The sequence below is a fragment of the Polyodon spathula genome, chromosome 24 (genome assembly GCF_017654505.1).
Source record: "Polyodon spathula isolate WHYD16114869_AA chromosome 24, ASM1765450v1, whole genome shotgun sequence".
Taxonomy (NCBI): Eukaryota; Metazoa; Chordata; class Actinopteri; order Acipenseriformes; family Polyodontidae; genus Polyodon; species Polyodon spathula.
The window spans coordinates 19,987,220-20,008,567 of NC_054557.1; the positions used below are offsets into that span (position 1 = coordinate 19,987,220).

The 21,348-nt window shown below is 40.4% G+C and overlaps 2 protein-coding genes across 4 annotated transcripts; both read right to left on the minus strand.

Annotated features, from left to right (window-relative positions):
• Positions 1 to 758: 758 nt before the first annotated feature.
• On the minus strand, positions 759 to 14,010 carry LOC121298645 (V-set and immunoglobulin domain-containing protein 10-like). Of its 2 annotated transcripts, XM_041225794.1 has the most exons (13): positions 13,766 to 14,010; positions 10,209 to 10,535; positions 9,722 to 9,988; positions 8,758 to 9,024; positions 7,899 to 8,168; positions 7,076 to 7,360; positions 6,380 to 6,628; positions 5,626 to 5,904; positions 5,034 to 5,336; positions 4,037 to 4,156; positions 3,599 to 3,639; positions 2,912 to 3,028; positions 759 to 2,088 (listed from the first exon to the last, which is right to left on the minus strand). In XM_041225794.1, the coding sequence occupies exons 1-13, from the start codon at positions 13,830 to 13,832 to the stop codon at positions 2,020 to 2,022; spliced, it is 2,661 nt and encodes an 886-aa protein (XP_041081728.1). In that variant the 5' UTR covers positions 13,833 to 14,010; the 3' UTR covers positions 759 to 2,019. The 2 variants fall into 2 exon arrangements, with proteins under 2 accessions (XP_041081728.1, XP_041081729.1); XM_041225795.1 differs by lacking the exons at positions 759 to 2,088; positions 2,912 to 3,028; positions 3,599 to 3,639; positions 4,037 to 4,156 and adding an exon at positions 4,179 to 4,296.
• A 2,221-nt stretch (positions 14,011 to 16,231) lies between these two features.
• etfb (electron transfer flavoprotein subunit beta) lies at positions 16,232 to 21,062 on the minus strand. Of its 2 annotated transcripts, none has more exons than XM_041225921.1 (7): positions 20,954 to 21,062; positions 19,636 to 19,794; positions 18,910 to 19,068; positions 18,423 to 18,485; positions 17,524 to 17,682; positions 17,214 to 17,418; positions 16,232 to 16,463 (listed from the first exon to the last, which is right to left on the minus strand). In XM_041225921.1, exons 1-6 carry the CDS (start codon positions 21,005 to 21,007, stop codon positions 17,248 to 17,250), a joined length of 765 nt encoding a protein of 254 aa, XP_041081855.1. In that variant the 5' UTR covers positions 21,008 to 21,062; the 3' UTR covers positions 16,232 to 16,463; positions 17,214 to 17,247. The 2 variants fall into 2 exon arrangements, with proteins under 2 accessions (XP_041081855.1, XP_041081856.1); XM_041225922.1 differs by having other exon boundaries at positions 16,232 to 16,479.
• Between the last annotated feature and the right edge of the window lie 286 nt (positions 21,063 to 21,348).

The following is a 21,348-nucleotide window of genomic DNA, read 5'->3' on the forward strand; positions in this document are numbered from 1 at the left end:
TTTTTATATATACAGTATGCAATTTTAAAAAATGTGGAAAAAACATGAACAAATAATTGTTAACATTTTGTATTTCTCCTTGGAGAGTCACAAGAAAACAGCTATTTTATTGTAAAACAAAATTTAAGAACAATTTAGCTGTTTTCAATATGTCCTTTATAGTACATTTCTTACTATTAACTCCACATTCCTATTTTTAAACATTTAGGCTTACAATGTAAAAGCTAAAGACATGAAAAATGATATAAATAATCTCTCCTGCTCTATAAATAGTATTTCTATTTCACTGGTTAACAATATTTTATACTTACTTTTGGTATCAAAGCAGGGGGACACTTTATAATCAGCGATAATTAAATTATTGATGAAAACAAGCATATGATTTGCTATTCCTTCAAAGGAAGTAAAAAAATTTAAAATCTATACTAATGAGCACATTTTAAAATACCAGAGTATTAAATGTATCCTGCATTGACGCTTACTTTAAATTAATTCAATAAGAAGTACTTACAATGCAAGATGTAACCCAATTTGCAGACAATAATCATTTTAGGTTTCTAACAATATTTTATGGTCAGGGATAATAGTAAACTACAGATTTCTGGGTCCAAAAAAGTAATCTGTATATATTGCTGATTACTTTTTTTTTTAAATAAAAGTAATATATTACAGATTACTTATTACTTTTATATTACTTACCAATACTACTACTACTACTACTACTAATAATAATAATAATAATAATAATAATAATAATAATAATATATAAAAAACACCCAGTAGGTTAATTTTAATGATAGTAAATAAATTAGTTACTTAAAGGGAAACATATTTGTGCCCAGGTACTTCTGTTAACTGCTGATGCTACAAGATTTGGGGTAATCTCTGTTAGTTTTGGCCCTGAAAGTCAAACTAGCCTTGTTACCAGAACACGAATTCGATTTTATTTAAAATTAGAATGATACAGAAACAGAGCACACAACAATGTAACAATACCTTTATTTTGCACAAATATTCAAATTCTAGCAATCTATATTTGATTCGTCTGCAGTATCAACTCTAAAAGGTATGCGGAAAATGTTGTCTAAAAAAAGATACAAAAAATATATATTTACACAAAATTATTTTAGCATTTTGTTTTACAAAATTGTTTTTAGAATCGCATCAGTGTGCTACTGAGACCTACAGTACCGTGACAACTGCAAATAATAACATCCCTTGTTATATAACGAGAGTCAATGGGGACAAACACCTGGCAATATCATGGTACCAACTTATATGAAATGCTCTTGTGTTTCTAATGCTTTAATTTGCCAAGTTGGTAACTGATTGTTGCCCAGCCATCCACCAGCCACCACTGAGTTGTGTCCCATAAAGAGATATTGTTGGCTGCCGTTTTAATATAAATACTGTGTGACAAAACCTGCTCTTAAATGGCATTTCCCTAGCTATTTTGACCACATGCTCAATTGTCACTCCTCCCCAGTCATTGGGGAGTTGAAGTTTAAATGTTTGGGTTACACCCACTCAAGAAAGAAAGTTAATTTGAATTCTGTGCTTGCTAAATAAATGTACCATGTGGCTGCATATAACCTAAAGGAGAACCGTTTAAAAAACAGAGGGCCATCAATGCTTTTAAATGGGATAAAGTCTACAGATCGCTGGACCGAATCCAAAAGCATCCAAGAAGTTGCCCGTTCGGTTTAAAAGATTCAGAATTCAGCCCCTACATTTGTCAGTTACTGATCTGACACATTCAAGTGTGGTCCAGTGATCAAGGATTTAGTTTCAACTTCAAAGTAAATTTGCATTTTAAATGTGCATTGTTTTCCAGTGCAGATAAGAAACCAATTACAAACAGCCTCTGAGAACAGGGTGTAGCTAAAGTGATTGCTCCAGTTCTTTACAATATAGGAGACCTGCAGAGTCCAGTGTTTCAAGAGAGTTTCTACAGCGGGTCACCGCTTTGAGAAAATGCTTTTATTCCAGGAAGTACCTACAGCCACAGGAAGTCCAGGTTTACACTGTGGTAGCCATTCGCACAGCGGGAGGGGTGGCAGAAGAGGGGAGGGTGGATGATTTGTTATACTGCAACGGTAAAGGAGAAACGAACACGTCAGGAACAGAGTGGGGAGCACAGGGAGGCGGGTATAGATTTGCAATGCTAAGATATATCCACAGACATGTAAGCAACGTGTGATATACTGTAGTGAAGAGGAGAAAAAAATGAATTCTGCAGAGTTTGATCAGCCGGGTTTATCGTGAAGGCTCAGTGCTTTTCTAGAAGTAATGAAGAACGCTTCGTGAAAAAAAAAAAGCTAAAAATGTTGAATTTATTTATTTATTTATTTTAAATGAAAAGAAGTTAATCTGCCAGTTCGCTTGGGTAACTTTACAATCATGTAACTACATACCTGGTACTTGGGTCATTTCTGCGGCAATGTAATATTTTATAGCCTATGTATGTCCACGTATAAGTTCACCCCCTAGCTGAAAATGATACGCTACATGTGATGGTTTACAATATTGCTACTTACAAGTATGAACCCCATGGCTAGCTAACCCATTCCATCCCCTCACCACTTTCTGTATAAAGAAAGTGTCTCCTGCCTTCTTTTATTTCCACTTCATTTTCAACTCTGATCCTGGTTTCTGTGCTGTGCTTGGCTAAGGTTAATTTTTGTTAATTACTTTTAAGCTTAACTTCAAATCAAGTTCACCATACTGCCTCATCGTTCTGTGCTAAATAAATCCAGTTCCCACACACTTCATCGCTCAAGCCTTGGGACTAGACTGGCTGCTCTTCACTGAACTCTCCCCACGGTCACAATGGTCTTTCAGTATTGTGGGGACCACACCCACACCCACACCCACACCCACATGCACTAATGATCACATGTTCAATCATTACCTGGGTATAGGGCTCAGGTGTATAAGCCCTGTTCCCATTGCCAATGGGGGGCCCGTTCCTTTGCGTTGCCACTCCCCCTGTCAGTAGTATGTTTGGTTGGGAGAGACCAGTTGCTACCTGTAGAAGAAACAAAGCGGTCAGTAACACAGACCCCCTACCATGGCTGTAACTTAAACATCAGAGCTATCGGTACGACAAAAAAAAAGTCTGCCGTGACGTATAGCAACAGTACACACAACATAGTATTGAATATGAAATGGCAATACAAAGTTTAAAACCTAGATGTCACTAGGTAAGCCAACGAGGTGTCAGTATCTTGGTAAACTAAGTTAGGACTAAGTTTTAGCACAGTTTAATAAGCGGTTTTCCAGACGTATGGAAAAGTGTGGCAATCAGATGGAGAAATGCAATGACAGACAGACACCCCCCGAAGAACAGGGAAGGATGCAGACTATAAAGAAGAACCTACTGGGTAAGCTACAGCCCTGTTGGCTGGATCTGCTGTAGTTCTGTTGACTACACTTAGACACACAGTTAGGTTGGCAGGCAGGGCTGAAGGGGTGGAAGGTCAATTGGATAAGCGCTTCTTTACAAATAACTGTATGTAAAAAAAAAACTGAAGTACAACACCTGGACAGACTCCCCCAGTTCTGAAACATTCAACATTATCTGAAATCAAACACTCACCCTTTCATTAGTTTTTGGCACTGGGTACTTTGGTTCTTTACCTGTGAGAGAGTATACAGCAGAACAGACATGATATACACACACCGTAAACAGATGCGCTTCTGTAATTTTTCCATAATATAAATCACACAGCAGTCGACCTGTAATTTTTGCCCTCTTGCAACTGCGAGTTTGTAAATGAAACCTTTCTATACAAAAGTAATTTCTTTTTCACCTGCAAAACCAAGCTACTCAACCATCCCTAGGAAATTTTACCCCAGTGGGTCCCCATCTAAGATCAGCAACTTGGCTCAACCAGGATTCAAACCAGGGTTCTCCTGATTACATGACTCGCTCTACACTCCACAAGGAATTCCTTTTACTGGGTAAGCCACTGGTACCCCTATCTGTTCCAATACGTCTTGGAGAACAGTAGACAGCCTCTAGAACTGTACTCACGTTGCTTTTTCCTACGCAGACAACACAGGATAAGAAGAAGCAGGAGAAGCAACAGGAGGAGGAATCCAAAGACAGACCCAATCACAATCCCAGCGATCGCGCCTGCACTCAATCCCGGATCTGACAGAGACACAGCAAGCTGGATCAGTATCTACATGTCAGCAGTTATGCTTTAAATGTCAGCAGGTGGCACTGAAGTATGTTGTGGTTTCATAACATTGGTGGCCAATCACGGTCTAGAGGGTCACTCCATTCAGGGTCTAGCATGGAAAATGAAATAATTTAAGGTGTGGATAAAGGTTTAATTGGTTAAACAATTTGGATCAGGCATGGAACAAAGATTGGGACAGGAAAGTCCAACTAGGGCTTGAAACTCACACTAGCCCTGCTTGCAGTCCTGGGTTTCAGAACTGCCCTTGTTTAGGTATATTATTGAATGACCAAGCGTCAGGCCTACAGTAAATGTGGACTAATCACATCACAACTCACATTGAGTCTGTAGGTTTTTTAATAGATGTTGTTGACGCAACTACAAGGCAGGAAAAATGATGCTCCCCAGTTATATAATAACATACTTAACTGAAGTTAGTTCTCAAACCCATGGCTGGGTGCAGGGCTAGTTTCAGGCACTGTATTATCAATCATTTTCCTATCTGATAGTGTTCAATAAAGTAAATGACATGCATTAATAAATAAACAACTTTCAAATGACAATACAATGACAGTTTGTACCTTAAATAATACATCTATATACAGGCTGATAAAAAAGTAAGATTACCTTATTAACACTCCATATCATTGATGTGGTAAATTTACTTTCTAATCACGCTGTCCATAAATATGGATCGCCAACTAAAAATATTATTAAAATCATATAGATCACACACCTTTAAAATCTGAAGGAAAAACTGATTAACAAAAAAACCATTAACCAGTAAGATTTCAATTAATATTGACAAGTCTAGTGACTTGGTTTAAAGCAGCTATGGTCACTCACCCTGGCCCAAACTGTATGTCTCTGAGGGTGGCCCCTCGTTTTGGCCCACCATCGGTTTAACCCGGAATTGGTAAATCTCTCCTGGTTGGAGGGGGGAGATGTCAGTGGAGCGAACTTCCGGCCCCTTCGTCTGAATAGTCCTCCAATCAGTGGCGGCTCTGGAGGTGGAGCTCCTCTGCAGGGCGGGGCCTGTCATCTGCACACTGAATCCCGTGACAACCGAATCTCTTGGAGTCTCCCAGGTCAATGTGACCACTGTGTGAGCCGGGTTCACCAATATGCTAGACTTGGAAATCGCCGGGCCTGTACATGGAGAAAGAAAACGCAGTCTGGGTTTTAACAGTGGTGCTCGTAAACAGTTCATCGTCATTTTATTTACCGAAAGAGCTGGAAGATTAGGAAGTACTCAAAAAGGGAACCAAAACTGTTCCTGGTAACATCGTTGAACAGGTGTGACTGAAAGGTTTGGAGATGAAGTGAAATGGAAAGATGAAAAACATTGTGTCATTGATACAGAGGAGCCAATCACAGGCTTAAAGCAACCACTAAACAGCAGCCTAGTGTGGAAACAGTATTCGGGAGTCAGGAGTACCTGTCAAGTTGATGGAGCCTTTTTGAGAGCCCAGCGGGTTGGTGCTGACACAGGTGTATGTTGTCAGATCACCCCCACTGATATTGAACCCAGTGATGGTCAGATCTGTGGTGTCACTGCTTATGGTGTAGATCCCTGCTGAGGTCAGCAACTGTCCTGCTTTAGACCATGTGACAGTAGCCGGGGGCTGGGAGCTTCCCTTACAGGATATTATCACAGAGACTTTGCCAGAGGGTTGCGCTGTGGCATTGTGGGATGGCAGAATGCCTTCTGGAGACCCTAAAACAGAACACATCAATTAAATCAGTTAACTACAGTTATGGCCAAATTATTTTGCCGTATAGTATGAACTCATTCTACTTCATAAGGTTGAATGACACCTGCTTAATAATGTTACATTAAGATATGGAATTACATACCGCTTTGTAGTTTTCCCATATGCTTAAGGAAAAAATTTTGAAATCTAACCTGAAATAATACTGAATTGTGCTATTATTATGGTTTCTGGTAGACTTATGCAACATAATGTTGTAGTTTATTTGATTACATGGTGTTAAATAAAATACCTAAATGATGCTCATCTAGTTTTGATTTTCAAATGAATGTCTCAATCCTAAAATTCTAGGTGACGCAAAACATTTAATCATAACTGTGGACTTGGATTGTGGTAACCAATAGAGTACCAATGAACCTTAAGTAGCAATATTAAAATAAACTTATTTTACTAAGTTCCTGTTAAATATCAAGTTCTTACTGGGAGTGATGGAGCAGTTGTTGGGAGCTATGGGATGTGTTCCCACGCAGGTGATCTCTTTGCCGTTGAGCGCAGGTAGCTTGGCTGCAGTCTCGGTCTGATCCAGAGTTTCGCTAGCCTCTTTTACCTCAGAAAGTCCGTGGAACTTCAGCGAGACCTTTGGAATGCCCCCCAGCCATGAGCAGCGAAACTGCAGATCAGAATTCGCCGGCGTCATCGAGCACGTGGGTCCAGCACTCGCAGGCTTCTCTGAGAGGCAGAGAGACAGAGACACAGCGGGGTAAACGCAAGACTGCAAAACATTACATTATCCCATCTAGTTTGCCCTTTTTTTGGTTTCCAGTAACCACAGGGTTAATTTGTGCCGGATCGCACCTAATCCTAGATTCGGTACCTTTTTGACTCCATGAATTGGATGCCAAAAGTGTACTGTAATGCAAAATTTTAAAATACATTTTGAGAGTTGACCAGATCCAACCCGTCACTAAATTATAAACCCCGTTTCGTGCACCTCTTTGGAAAAATAAGAAAGGTGTAGCATTTTGTTTGTGGGACACATGTGCCCCTTGTACCTTAAAGGGTTAAGATGTACATACATTGTCCCCACTCTTGACAAAATTGTAAGTGTGGTTGTTCTCAATACATTCTAATGGCACATGACTCCTCATCACGAATCTTATGACGGCTTTCTCTTACGGTAGACGTTGAGGGGGATGACGCTGCGCACCCGCTTGTTGGTCTTGTCGTTCACGGCGATGCAGGTGTAGCTGCCCGCCTGGTTTGCCTGGATGTTGTTCAGGTTCAGAGTGTCTCCCTCAGGCACACTGGAATCATCCTGGTTCACCATGTTCCAGTAATAGGTGGCAGGGGGATCACCCTCAGCCTTGCATTTCAGTAACACAGTGCTGCCAACCAGGATATACTTCACAGGATTAGGATACTCCAGGGAAGTAACAGATATCTGTGGCTTCTCTGGGCCGTCTGATAGAGGCAGGATGAGAGAGAGAGAGAGAGAGAGAGAGAGAGAGAGAGAGAGAGAGAGAGAGAGAGAGAGAGAGAGTGAGAGAGAGATGGTCTTCAAACTCGAAAGGATAGCTCACCTTATTGGGCTACAGCGGGATTTGAAGCCCACTTTAACACTCTAGATTCGCTCCCTGTGCGGCAGGTGCTAAGGTCCCACCTGACACAAACAGTGGTGGCCAATTGCGGTCTAGAGGACCATGCCATTCAAGGTCTAGCATGTAAAATGAAATAATTAGCCACTTTAGGGTGTGGAAAGTCCTGTGCAGCAGCTGGAGTTTAAAGGTTTCAGGTAGGTTCCTAATACCTGCTGCACAGACAGAGAATCTCCAGTGTGTTGTCTGTATAAATCTACAGCTTAATAAATTCAAAAGCCAAAGTTTCGACTAGAAGTGTCTTTCAAAGTCTTCAACATTTGAACCTTTTATCTTTAACCACTGAACCACCAAGCCTCCTACTGACCCCACTTGTCAAGATATGTACAGTAGAAGTTACTCACAGAAGATGCGGATGGTCTTCTGGACAGAGCTAGTGCTAAAGGGGTTGTTCAGGTTGCAAGTATAGACCCCCGAGTCAGACCGGCCAGGGCTGTTGATTTTCAGGGAGTTCGGAGTGACATTGTATCGCGGGTCATTGGGCAGAGCTGTTCCATCCTTCAGCCATGTGGCTGTTCCTAAGCCCGTATCCGTAGCATAGGCTATCTCCACCTGCGCATCCCCTTCCTTTGGGTTCTCCGGGATCGTCGACACGCTCAGCCCTTGGATCATATCTGTCGGGAGAGAGAACCAGCAACTCTGATAAAGGCATGCACTGAGGCTTTAGTCTACTTGACCAAGTTTCCAATCCTTAGACCTCAATGACACGGAAGCTCAGACTGGAATGTCGGTCGATTTGATTGGGATTGTCGATGAAGGGCTTTTATTTTGATGCTTTATCAAGGAGGTGGTAATCCAATGGAAAGAAAAATCTCCATGTACTTTCTGCCTTGGAACCCAAGCTTCAATCAATCATGTCAATCATTAGGGGAAAGCAGCTGGTTGCTTACTGACAGGAAAGAATGTCCTCAAGGGGTGGGGAGAACTTCACTCTCCAGGTGAAATGACCAGGAAAGTGCTACCTGAAAGCAAGGCTTGATTCCTTTAACCTAGTGTAGTACCAGATATAATATGTTAATATCGAAACACACGTTTGCTGAAACAGATTTCTTTCAAAACTACACATTTGAGACCCTACATAGTGAACAAATGTGCAATTTTTCTAAAAAATAAATAAAGGGTTGTTTGTTTCTTATAGTTTTATTACAGAGTATGTGCTTAATGGACACATTTAAACAGTTTTAGTTTTTTTTTTCCACTCACTGTACACTTTGATGGTGATGGTTTTGCTCTTGGCGAGAGTGGTCTTGGCGTTGGACACTTCACAGACGTAGTCCCCCTCCTGGCTCCTCTGGATGTTGGACAGTGTCTTGCTCGCTCCGGCTGTATTCACAGAGCTGTATTTCCAGTTGTATGAGACGGGCAGGGACTCCGACACGCAGTCCAGCTGGACAGTTGATCCCACCAGTGCATTGTGCTGCATCCCAGCATTGGCATTGTCCACTTTGATCACAGGATCGTCCGGACCATCTACAGGAAGAGAACCGGAGCTTGTTTTGAATAATTCTCTGTCTTAAAAAATACAGGGCTGGACTCTTAGAGCCCTTTACTTCTCTACAAATCATCATTAGCAACAGGTGAAAAACCAAACTTCATGCTGCTGGCCAACCCCACTATTACACTGTTTGGTGTTTTGTAAGTTTTTTGCATGCGTTTTTACACACTGAAAAACTGATGATTTTAAGTAAAATAGCTTTGAGAATGTATCCCTTTGTTGCCGTGTAAATTCAAACCCTTGTTATGCTGCTACACCCCAAGCAGGGACCCTCTCCCCCTATAGAATGGACTAATTTTGCTTCATAAAGTCGAACGAAACCTGCTGAATGATGTTACGTTCACATATTGAATCACATGCCACTTTGTAGTTTTCCATATACCTAACGAGAAAACTGACAGGAATGTAAAAAATGAGACATTTCAAAATCTAACATGAAATACTGTACTACTATTATTTCTATATATATATATATATATATATATATATATATATATATATATATATATATATATATAAAAAACTCTAAAATTCTAGGTAATGCAAAACTGCTATTGGCCACAGGGGGGGACTATACTCTGATACATCCAACTTCATCTTCTTAGCGTGCATGAAGACATTTAAAGCTTGTGATATAGAAGGGTTTGCAATAGTAATGGAAACTCTACTCACAGTAAACGATCAGATCAATGCTTTTTTTCAGGCTGTTAATTGGGTTTTCAGCAGTGCAGCTGTACTGGCCCTTGTCAGTCCTGACCAGTGACTTGACGGTCAGTGCGTTTCCTGAGGCCACATGCCGGCTGTCCAGATTTACCGGGGCGTCGTTCACCTTCCACGAGTATTTTGTGCCCGTCCCTGTGATCTGACATGTCATCGTGACATCCTTTCCTTCAACCGGATCCACTGGAGATATACCCACATTTACTGATGTAATCCTTTCTGCAGAGGGGGAAAAAATGACAACTGGATCAGCCATGTGAATGCAACCTGATATTACTTTACATTTTATTCCTGTTTACCCATCAGATCTTCCCCCCCGCAAATTGAAAATAATAATAATAATAATAATAATAATAATAATAATAATAATAATAATAATATATAATAATAATTAATCTATTCGCTAATAGTTAAGCTATTTGCTAGTGATTTTCCTTACCATACACGTTGAGTGTGATGATTTTCTCGTCACTGGATTCTCCAGTTGCCCGCATAGTGACTTTGTAGTTCTTAGTATCAGCAATAGAGACCTTATTCAGTGTGAGAGAGGGGGCTTTAGTGTCTATCGTTAGCCGGCCCTTGTATGCGGCAGCAATGTCTGCAGGCTGGTCCGAGTTGATGGTCCATGAAGCAATGGACAGATCGAGTTCCCAGGACACATAGGGATTTGTCCCACTGGTGAAATTGACCCTCAGAACTGCATCGGTTCCAGCTTCTGCATTGACAGTGGGGCTGAACACTGTAATGGTGACGCCCTCTACTTCCCCTGCAAAATAAAAGAGATTGAAAAGCATTTCCTTTGTTTTGGATATTTAGCCAAAACATTTATTATTATTATTATTATTATTATTATTATTATTATTATTATTATTATTATTATTATTATTATTATTATTATCATCATCTTGTATGCCTAATTCAAAAGGTATATTCTGCCAGCTTTTCATATTTCCAACAGCTTTCAGTATGCGTTTGCCAGATCAAAGGCGTATATTTTTGATATACAAGAGTAACACGATTTGCAAGCCTCCAACAGTAAAATCTGAAAGGTAATTCAAAATATGTGGATTTTACGTTTTGCCGTGCATAGTTCAGAGGTCACGTCGGAGCTAGCAAGCATGTGAGTAACGTACACCCCCCACCATGGCTGTGAACTCAAAATCAGAGCCATTAATAGGGTGGAAAAGTTACTGAACACGGAATAGATCAACAGTACAGAATGGTATAGAATAAGAATTAGCAATGAAATGTTTAATCGCGCTTTGAGAAGCAATTCTTTTTGCAAAAATGTACGACAGACAGGGGATGGATGAATGGACAGTCACCCTTATACCTTCCTAGAATCTGAAATTGTGTGTGTGAAGTGTGACACACCATACATGCAAGGGATAATGAGATCAGCTGCCTACAAATTGCATGCTGTTTTAATGTTGAAAAGGGTACATTTAAACACCCAGGGGTCTTATTTGTAATAAAATATTTTATTTAAACGTGTATTAAATAGGAAGCAGCAGTGACCTCCGATTGACCACAACACTGTATAACTTCCTGGTGAAAATCTACATTCACAGTAGGTGCTCTGGGGTACATTTTCTATTAATGACTGAACCACCTGCATCAGGGTAAGGCTTCCTGTAGCAGATAATGGCGCAGCAGTGTACAGTGTGGGTGTTTCCCAGCAGCTTAAAAACAGGTACCGTCACAGCTGAACGTGAGAGTACAGGTTGGCGAGCTGTACAGCTCCGGCCAAAAGCTGTCACCCTATAGAGTTAACTCATTTTGCTTCATAAAGTCAAAACCTGCTGAACAACGTTACGTTACCATATTGAATTACACACCGCCTCTTTTCAGCTTTCCACATACTTGATGAAAAACTGAGTAAAATTAACAAATATCACATTTCGAAATCTAACAGGAAATGCTGTACTACTGTTATGGCTTCTGGTAGACTTGTGCGATCTGCTTTTGTAGTTTATTTTATTATATTATGTTAAAAATCTAAATTATGTACACACACACACATTATAGATAGATAGATAGATAGATAGATAGATAGATAATGTATCAACCTTAAAATTATAGGTGATGCAAAACTTTTGGCCATAGCTGTATATCTTAATCCCCCCTTTCTAAAACTGCTGACATTAATTGATATAATTTCAATTTCCAAGTTGGTTATCCTGTCATGCACAGGACTAGAAAACCCTAAAAATCTCAAACTACCTACACCTTTCACTATTTTTTTTTATAAGTTTATATTTCAGATCATCATTTACTTCCATCCAACCAGAAACATTTCCTTACATAGTCCACGTCACGCACATTCATTCACTATATCGGTGTCAAACGTGTGTGTTTTACATGATTTCTGGCACTACACTATATTGAATCAAACAGATACTGAAACTTAAGAGAACTCTCTGAATCATTTTGGCGCTGCCACCTTCTGTTTGGTTGCGTAGATGGGCCATGGCGCTTGCCAAGCAAGAAAAAGAAAAAGATTCAAAATGCTTTTGGAATGCCACACTACAGGAAAAACAAAAGCTTGTTTCAAATCAAGACTTTAATTTTACAGGTTAAAAACTGAAATCTAAAAAAGCCCTCCTCTGGGCAAAAATCCCTGTCCATACCATATCTAAAGACTGGCAAGACAAATCAGAGCAATCAGCATTTTATTAAAGACAATCCTGTTCATATGGCCATGAGGACTTGCCTGTTAGATTTGGCGTCGCCCTCGTGTGTGGCGCATTCTCCTTGATTGCTTTGGAAGGCTGAACAAATGCCACCGTTTAATTAAGCATCGCTGTAGATGAAGTCCACCCAAAAATGATGGACTTGCCCTGAAGGTGCCCATCCACTGTGCCAGAACTGTGCGGGAATGGTTTGAAAAGCACTTCAGGCACCTTCCACCTTTCCCATGCACGTTTGAACAATGCATTCATCATCACAGTCCCCCGTGTACCTCTATGCATGCAAACATGAAAAGAGTCTTTTTTGTGCTAATGTACCAGGGCAGAAGCTGGGCGTGAACTGGCAACCACGCGCAGCACAGGTATCTCAAACACTCCACAAAAGAGCCAGGCTCATCTGCATTTGTAGCAACTTTTAACCTCAACTGGCCCACAGGGATCAAAGCCTGTGAAGTGGCTCCTTTAAAAAAGTTGAATAAACAGGTTCTACCCAATTAAATAATTCCCTTCTTACCACACATCATTGGTGATTTCTGACTTCTATTTGTAGTTTTGTTTCCAGGTTGTTTTTTTTTCACACCCTAGAAACTTATTTTTTAAAAAGTATAAGCTCAAGCAAAGGTTCATAGCACTACTATAAAGACGACTAGAATGATCGTTTGTCTCCTCACAGGGGTTTTATGTATGAAAACTCAGGGTAAGAGAGTCATCTTTTCTGCTTTGCTTTATTTGCAGTTCAGTTACTGAGTAATAAGTGAACGGTTGACCTCCATAAAAAACGGCAGTACCCTGTTGTTTAATAAATAAATAAAAGACTGCTTACATGACACCAACAAGGCAATATCTGAACTTACAGTTTGTGCGTCGCTTAGGTGTTTCAGCAGTCTGCTGCTATCAAAAAACTATTGAAAAGACGCCACACAACACATCCACTCTCTAAAGCCTTTCATTATTGGAGAAGAACTGAGTTATTTACAGCGTTCTTGCTCAACTCATACTGTAAATACAAACTTGAAGTCAAAATCCAAAGATGACACTTATTTGCTTTTATACATTTTACAAACCTGTTAGCCAGGGTAAATATCAAACAACACGACAAAATAAACGAATGTAGGTTTTTCACAGTAAGAATCAGGCAGGGTTTCTTTACAAAACACTGGCAAAGACACCGCTGGGCAGTTTTGACTATAGACAAATCTACCAAGATACCAACAATGACTCTCGTACCTCGAGGTCGCCATAATAGAACCTTCCAGTTCCGGAAAATATAAAAAATAAAAACGAGTTTAAATGAACAAACGCTTACCTAATAACACAAGCAAAACCAGTACAACAACAACATGGCAGGTGAATTGACATCTGTTTCTAGCCATCTAGCTGAGATGTGGTTGTTTTTTTCCTTTTTAAAAACTGCTCAGAAATGTTTGGTTCCAGTAGTTGCAATATACCCCACTCCAGTACGAACAGCTGTAGTAATCAGCTCTATTATCAACCCGATTTTAACAATCTCCAGTTTTACTGGTACGACCTGACAGCTACTGAAGGCTTGCTCTGAGAACACCCTCTTTCTCGAGAGTATTCGAATGACGTAACTTTACCTGGCCAGTGATCGGACAGGTACGTCTGGGCGTGGCGTTTAGTACTTTAGCCACGGCGCAGAGAAATAGCCCATAAAACGGCTACAGTTTTCAGCAGTGGTAATTTTAACGTTTGATTTGTCATGCATTATAATACTAGACAACGGTTTCGACTGGATTCATTTCAGTATTTCTAAATTCAGCGGTGTTTATTAGTCATGGCTGCGTTGTAGTACTCAAGAATACATATTTATATTGAATTATGTAACTCTGAGCTTGTTTATATTTTGATATTTACAGTTGAGTCTAACTGGCAGAACCTGAAGAGAGAGAGAGAGAGAGAGAGAGAGAGAGAGAGAGAGAGAGAGAGAGAGAGAGAGAGAGAGAGAGAGAGCGTCACCACGTATGTTGTATATTATTATGAAGTACGTGGAAACATTGTAACATGTATTTGAATATATTACAATCTGTAATCATACATCCTGATATATTGCATATATGAAAATGAAGCAATATTACAGTTCGTGCTCATGTGATCCATCTGCATCTCCATCCATTTGCGTTGCTTTCCACCTGATGATGTAGATATCCTTCTGTCTGGTGTTGATGGCTGAAGTGTAGTGTTGGCTCCAGGGATCAGCTCATTTTGCCTCCCCAGCGCATCAGCCCACACACAACGGCTGCGACGCTGGACCGGGGATCAGCCACAGTACGGTCTCCCCAGCGCATCAGCATGACAAGCGTCTGGATTGAGCTAGGTAGGGTACATCTCTGGGGTCTTGCCCACGACACCTCAAAAGGGTTCGACAGTGATTCTGGTGTCCCAGCATCACCCCCCACGATGTGACACTATTTGGCAAAGTTGCGCCAAATCTCTAGATGCCGAATAGTGTCACTTCCAAATACTGTCTCAGTTTAAATAACGATGTGACACTATTTGGTACCTATAGATGCCAAATTCTGCCAGGTGACACTATTTGGCAGTGACACATTTATGCATAAAACCTGTTAGGACACAGGAACCTGTTTGACTGCATTGTCAAGACCGGCTCTATAGTTTCGAGCACAGACGTATATAGTTTCACTCATGTGTAATTAAATGTGTGTTTGTTTCTCTTATACCCTCGTTCTTGGAACGCAATTGCTTAAAGAATGAGGTCCAGTGAATATGTAAGCGACGTGGAACACCTAAGGCGGCTATTTTTACGCAGCAATGTGTTAAATAAACACAGCCCTTGTCTGAACTTAAATACCACCTGTTAGTTTATTTTCAAGAGATCGTTTTAAAAAACAATACGACGGTCTGTTTACCAAGAGAGACAAAGGTAAAGTTAAACAACTTTTGACCAATGCAAGTAGAATGTTAACGTTTGGGTGTTTCCACTTATTCAAACAAATGTACAGCTTTCTGTTCATGTTTATTAGGTATTGTTATTGTTATGTCCCGTTTGAAAAGTTGAGTATTTAAAATGTATTTACAGTACATATTTGCTTTTATGAAATAAAGGATGCATCTAATTTACAATATTTTAAGCATAAAGACTCCCTTTGAAAAAAGCTAGTTTGCGTAAAACACAGCTGCACCAGATTATTCAGAATGTTCACAAAGCCTTTGAATACATCTAAAAACATGCACTTGCATGCTTATATAAATGTTAATACAAAAATTTCATTAGCAAACAAAAAGTAAAACTTCAGACTATGTGAGAAACTCTTAAATAGAAACCAGCGATTCTGTATTACATGCACGATGCTCCAGTTAAGGCACCTGTCAATCAGTGCATCAGTGAATGGTTAAGCTAGGCTCGCGATAATCATCCATTGTTGCAATGCTACTCTGTGCTAAATTACGCTAAATCATCATTTTTTTTTTTTTGTTAAATTTGAAATACGAATTGAAATAAAAATCAGACTTGTGACATTTTCTCTGTTCTCTAAATACAGAACTGTTAGGTGTTAATTACAAGCATACTGTATATAGAATGCTTTAGGCGTGACTTTTACTGTTTATCATGTATTATGCATTTCTCTATTTAAAGTACTCCTAGTTATAAAATAGATTGATTGATTGACTGACATACAGGTGTTTCCACTGGGTTGGGACCATTGATAATTCATTTTTCTGCTTTTCTGCAATTGTAACGTTCTGTAAATCTTTACACCCAAAACAATAATTCACACCGTATCAGTCAGTCTTTGAAAACTACAAGCTAGTTTATTTACTTTGTACATATTGTACCTTACTCCAAAAACAATCAAAGTAGAATTAGGCGCTTGGGTGAACTAAGCGGGCCACGTGTCGTCTCAGCCTCCTTTTGTTGTTCAGACCAGCAAGGTGGCGAGCTTCAGTCCAGTCCAGCAGCGATCACAGCGAACTGGCTTGACAAACAGGTCCCTCGTCTACAACACAGCACTCCCAGTTCAATTCTGAGGGAGGAAAAAACTGAAAATAATAATAATTACAAAAAAAAAAAAGACATACAGGAATAGGGCTGGATTCCTGTAGAGGATGTGTAATGAGTTAATGCAGAAGTCTATAAATATGAAACTGTGATTCTGAGTGCAGCGTATCCTGTTATCTGACTGCTATCAGGGAAAGATTGTTTTATGGCCTGAGAGTGTCAACAAAATTGACAAGCAGAAGTTGAGAAAAGCCAACAACTAAGCTTTGTTGCACTCAAAGTGATGTGGAGACTGGGAGTGCATTCGAGAAGCATCAGGACATTGAGTTTCCTTACAGTTTATGATGCCCATGAAAACGTCTTAATTCTTTTCTGAAGATGAATTTTCATTAAAATAATTTAAAAAATTAAAAACATTTATTTTTCACTTACTGTAGAGATGAAAAAAAAAACCATCCCTTGAAAAACAAGTTATATAGAAGACAGCAAAAAATAATGGCTGGATTAAAAATGTACAATATTAATATAGCTGGTTACTTTACTCAGTCGCCCCTTTTGATTGAAAGAGGATGTCAAGGTGGTGCACCAATTAAAATAACACCAAAGCACCCCACAGCTGCCTTTGTGTAAACAAAAGCGATTCCCCGGGCTGAACAATATTTCTGTAGGCGCAACGTCCCTCCCTTCCGGACCACAAACTTTGGAAACCTAGCTTTACAGATGTATTACCGATCCCTAAAAGAGTTCATAAAGCTGAACTTTTTCTGGCTCTTACCCCTGTGTGAATGGCGAGGCGAAAGGACGTTCCTCTACAAGGTGCCTGAATCCCTGAGTTTGGTGACTAAGTCCTGCACTGACTCCACCTTGACCCCCGACTGTCTCTGAGGGGGATCCTCCACTGCCAGGATCTCCAGTCGAGAGGTCAGCTCCACTCCCAGGTCTGCAGGCTTCACACTGGCTATCTTTTTCTTCTTAGCTTTCTGGAGGAGAGACAGATATTTGTGATCACTGCATACAGGCTGCTTCCAACAGTGTGAGAATAACTGGCAGGATCTTAAAAGCACAGCCTCTTCTCCCATACTGACCATGATGTTGGGCAGCGTGGCGTAGCGAGGCTCGTTCAGCCGCAGGTCAGCGGTCACCACTGCAGGCATCTTAATCCTGATGCTCTCCAGACCGCCGTCGATTTCTCTCTCCACCTTCAGGCCATCCCCCTCCACAGACACCTGTGATGCAAAGGTACCCTGGCAGAGGCACGGAAAAGCCAGTTCAAATGAACGTTTTCCAGGACAGTAACATAAAGGTGCAGTTTGTTTTAAAGCCAGTTATGTCCATAACATCAACCATTTTGTACTGCTGAAAAAGTAGACCCCCGTGCCCTTAAACCACCTTGTATGTGTACAAGTTAAAGTCTTAACATTGTTTCCACGCACCCCTCAGCCGGGGTTCAAAACACCTGCTGCCCCCAACGCCCTGATACTGCGTTTCCATGTTCATTTAGCAGACCCTTTCCCAAAGCTGGAAGGCTGGAGGTACGTCACAGCACTGACCAATCAAATGACGAGTGAGCATAAACATTTCATCCACATCCGGGGCGAGCAGGCTTCTCCGTGCTTTAATATTGTCGTATCGGGTTTTTTTTAGTAACAAAAAGCAACAATTATCGGATGCAAACCAATAGCGCCCATGTGACCACAGCCGCAAGGCTTGCTGGGAAAGAACCGTCAACATCTGGCAGTGCATCAACAAAGTGTTGCACATATAGAACACAAAAACCACTGTTGTGAAACACAGGTCACATTAAAAAAATAAAATAAAACAAAAAGTAAAAATCAGACTTACACCAACAGGCGTAATGAATGATTTGTCCTTCAGTACCTGGAATGGAAGGCCTACAGTGCATTTATTTAGCTGGGATTTGAACCTCCCGTTATCAAGCCCCTTTCTTTAACAACCAACACCAAGCCTCCATAAGTTATTTTACCTGTGGCCAGTCAAGCAGGGCTGCGGTCATCTGTCCGGTTTGATTACAATCACCATCAATAGCCTGGAATGCATCAGAAAACGAACCCATCAAAATGATTAACTTCACAGAACAGTTAGAGCACACATTATCCCAAAGACAGACCCTCTCTTAATACTAACATGCCTGTAGAATCTTGACACTCACTTTAAAAACTGGCCCATGCATTTCAAGCAGCCAAAATATAGCCTTAAAACACATTTACAAAACATCACAAACGCTTGTTAAGTTTATGACAGCTTTGTTATCCTCTGTGGTTTGTAGAGAATTGTTTTTTATTAAGTGCGCTTGACTTTGCCAAGGGAGTCCAAACTGCTATTATCCAGCAGGTAATGACCACTGCATGGGACATTAGTGCTATAGGCAATAAGCAGCCCATTTCACACAATTACTTGATGAGCGAGTGCGAGACGAAGGTTTATTTGGAGGTGTCCGATTGATTGGCTACCTGCTTCCCCACGATGACTAGACTGGCCTCCTCTTTCTTGGCCAGGGCCGCCATGATCTTGGAGACCTGCAGTGGGCCTAAGTTCTCGTAGTCCTTCCCCGAAACCTCAACGTGGATCCCTCTGTCTGCTCCCATAGCCAGAGCTGTGCGGATGGTTTCCTACAAAACACAAAACACGCGCACTGAAGCAAAACGTTTATCCGCCGAGACATTTTTATCTCCGAGGCTCGGGGGCGGCCCCCCTCCCCGGGGGACGTGGGGGGTTTGGGGGGGCAACTCAACTCGTTCCTGGAGGGCTGCAGTCCCTGCTGGCTTTTGACCCACCCGAGCTCTCAGTTCATCTAATCTATATTAACTGGACACATTGAACAGACAGTATAGCTGACTGAAGTATCATCAAGCCAACTCAATATCTCCCTTGTTCATTTTAAACCTCCACTTCTCATCACAGCGTTGAAATGTCCATGCTAGGACATAACAGAAGTCAATAGGCATGAGCTTCTAATATTGAATACTGGCACCTTTTTCAATCCTCCCCTCTCAATATCACTCTGGGAAATGAATGCATATGATTAGATGGTTTACATGCAAGCAAATTGCTGTGAAGTACTGAAATGTTCTGGCACAAGTAGAGTACCACAATATAGGACACAGCACACTGGTCTTTAAGGTTTTCATGATTTCTAGGTACAGTATAGCAGATCGTATGTTGCAAGTAAGCAGTACCTGGCATTGCTGTGGCCCGCAGCTCACTGCTATCACTTCCTTCATGAGTTTCTTCTCTTTGAGGCGCACCGCTTCCTCCACTGCGATCTCACAGAAGGGGTTCATCGAGTGCTTTACGCCATCTGTCACCACGCCCGTCTTGTCTGGCTTCACCCGGATCTGGGCAAACACCAAAAATCGCTCGTTAGGTTCAGTCAACCACAATCAAATATTGTGTTTCCGGTCCGTATGCTGTCCCCTCCAAAACAAAATCCCCATTTAAATGGGGTTTTTGTTAAGCAAAAACAAAACAAAAAAAGTTAAATTCATTCTAATCCAGAAGATTAGGGATTTCGATTTTAGGGTTTTAGCCCCCGCCCAAAAAAACAACAATAAAAAAAAAAACTGGATTTCTACACCGAAAGCGGTTTAAAAAAAATGTAGTTACACATAAACCCTATGAATCATTGGTATTGTGTGCCACTATATCAAGGGTATTGAGTAACAAAACTAATCATGTTAGTATTGTAATGCAGGGATGGACGTGCGTTTTTATGTTTGACTATTCTTTCAAAATGTAAACAAATATTTGAATATTCTTGAAGTTTGAATGAGCTGGAAAACTAAAGTATATTTTATACTATATTACAATAACACAATAACAAATAAATCCTGCGGCACCCTATTAAATCACATATTAAAGGAAGTAATAATAATAATAATAATAATAATAATAATAATAATAATAATAATAATAATAATAAATACGTTTATAAATCACATTCAAATATCAAGTTCAACTAAATTTGAAGCTTTGATTTCAGACACGTTTACCAGCAACATTATCTTGCACAATTACAATCTGCTTGACATTTTTGACGTGCAATAATAATAATAATAATAATAATAATAATAATAAATTTATAAATCACATTCAAATATCTTTGATTTAAGACACGCTTATCAGCAACATTATCTTGCACAATTACAATTTGCTTGACATTTTTGACGTGCAATAACAATAATATACAGTTTGACATTATTGTTGTAAACACGGTGATGTCTGTCAAACATACAGTATATTTTGGAACAGCAGCACTCAAGATACAAAACTAAAGGCTTTTAATTTCCACTGAGTATACCAAGCGGGTAATAATAATTTGTATTTAAATTATAATAATATCGTATCAATAAGCCGAGTGCTGACCTTGCCACTACAGTACACGGGACACATGATCTAGCAGCCATCATCCAATTTATGTAATAAACTGCAGTTCATGAAATAATGTTTGATTGTTTTATGGTTTTTTTAAGTATGTTTATAGAATTTATACTGTACCTTGACGGCGTAGTCGATGACCCGCTTGACTCCGACCAGAACCCGTCCCGACATTTTCAACAGACTCAGGGGTAAAGACCAAGGCCAACACGGACAGATTTAGCGGAGCACATAGGACACCGGTGAAGTGGGAAGGTGTTTGCTGACGCCCCTAGAACTAGCCAATCCCAGAGACTGTCCTTTCTGCTCGTCCAATCAGGCAGCTCCAGTTAGGTGATGGAGGACGGAGCTAATCGGTCCTCTTGTTATTTGGCGAGGAAACAAAAGCTTGAGATTTTGTGCCCGGTGACTGTTACCCAGGCGCAAACTAGGGCAAAGTTCATCGTTTGTTTCCCGTTAAATGTTTGTGCAATCTAATAATATTCTGGACAGCCAAATGTGCATATGCTGCATTC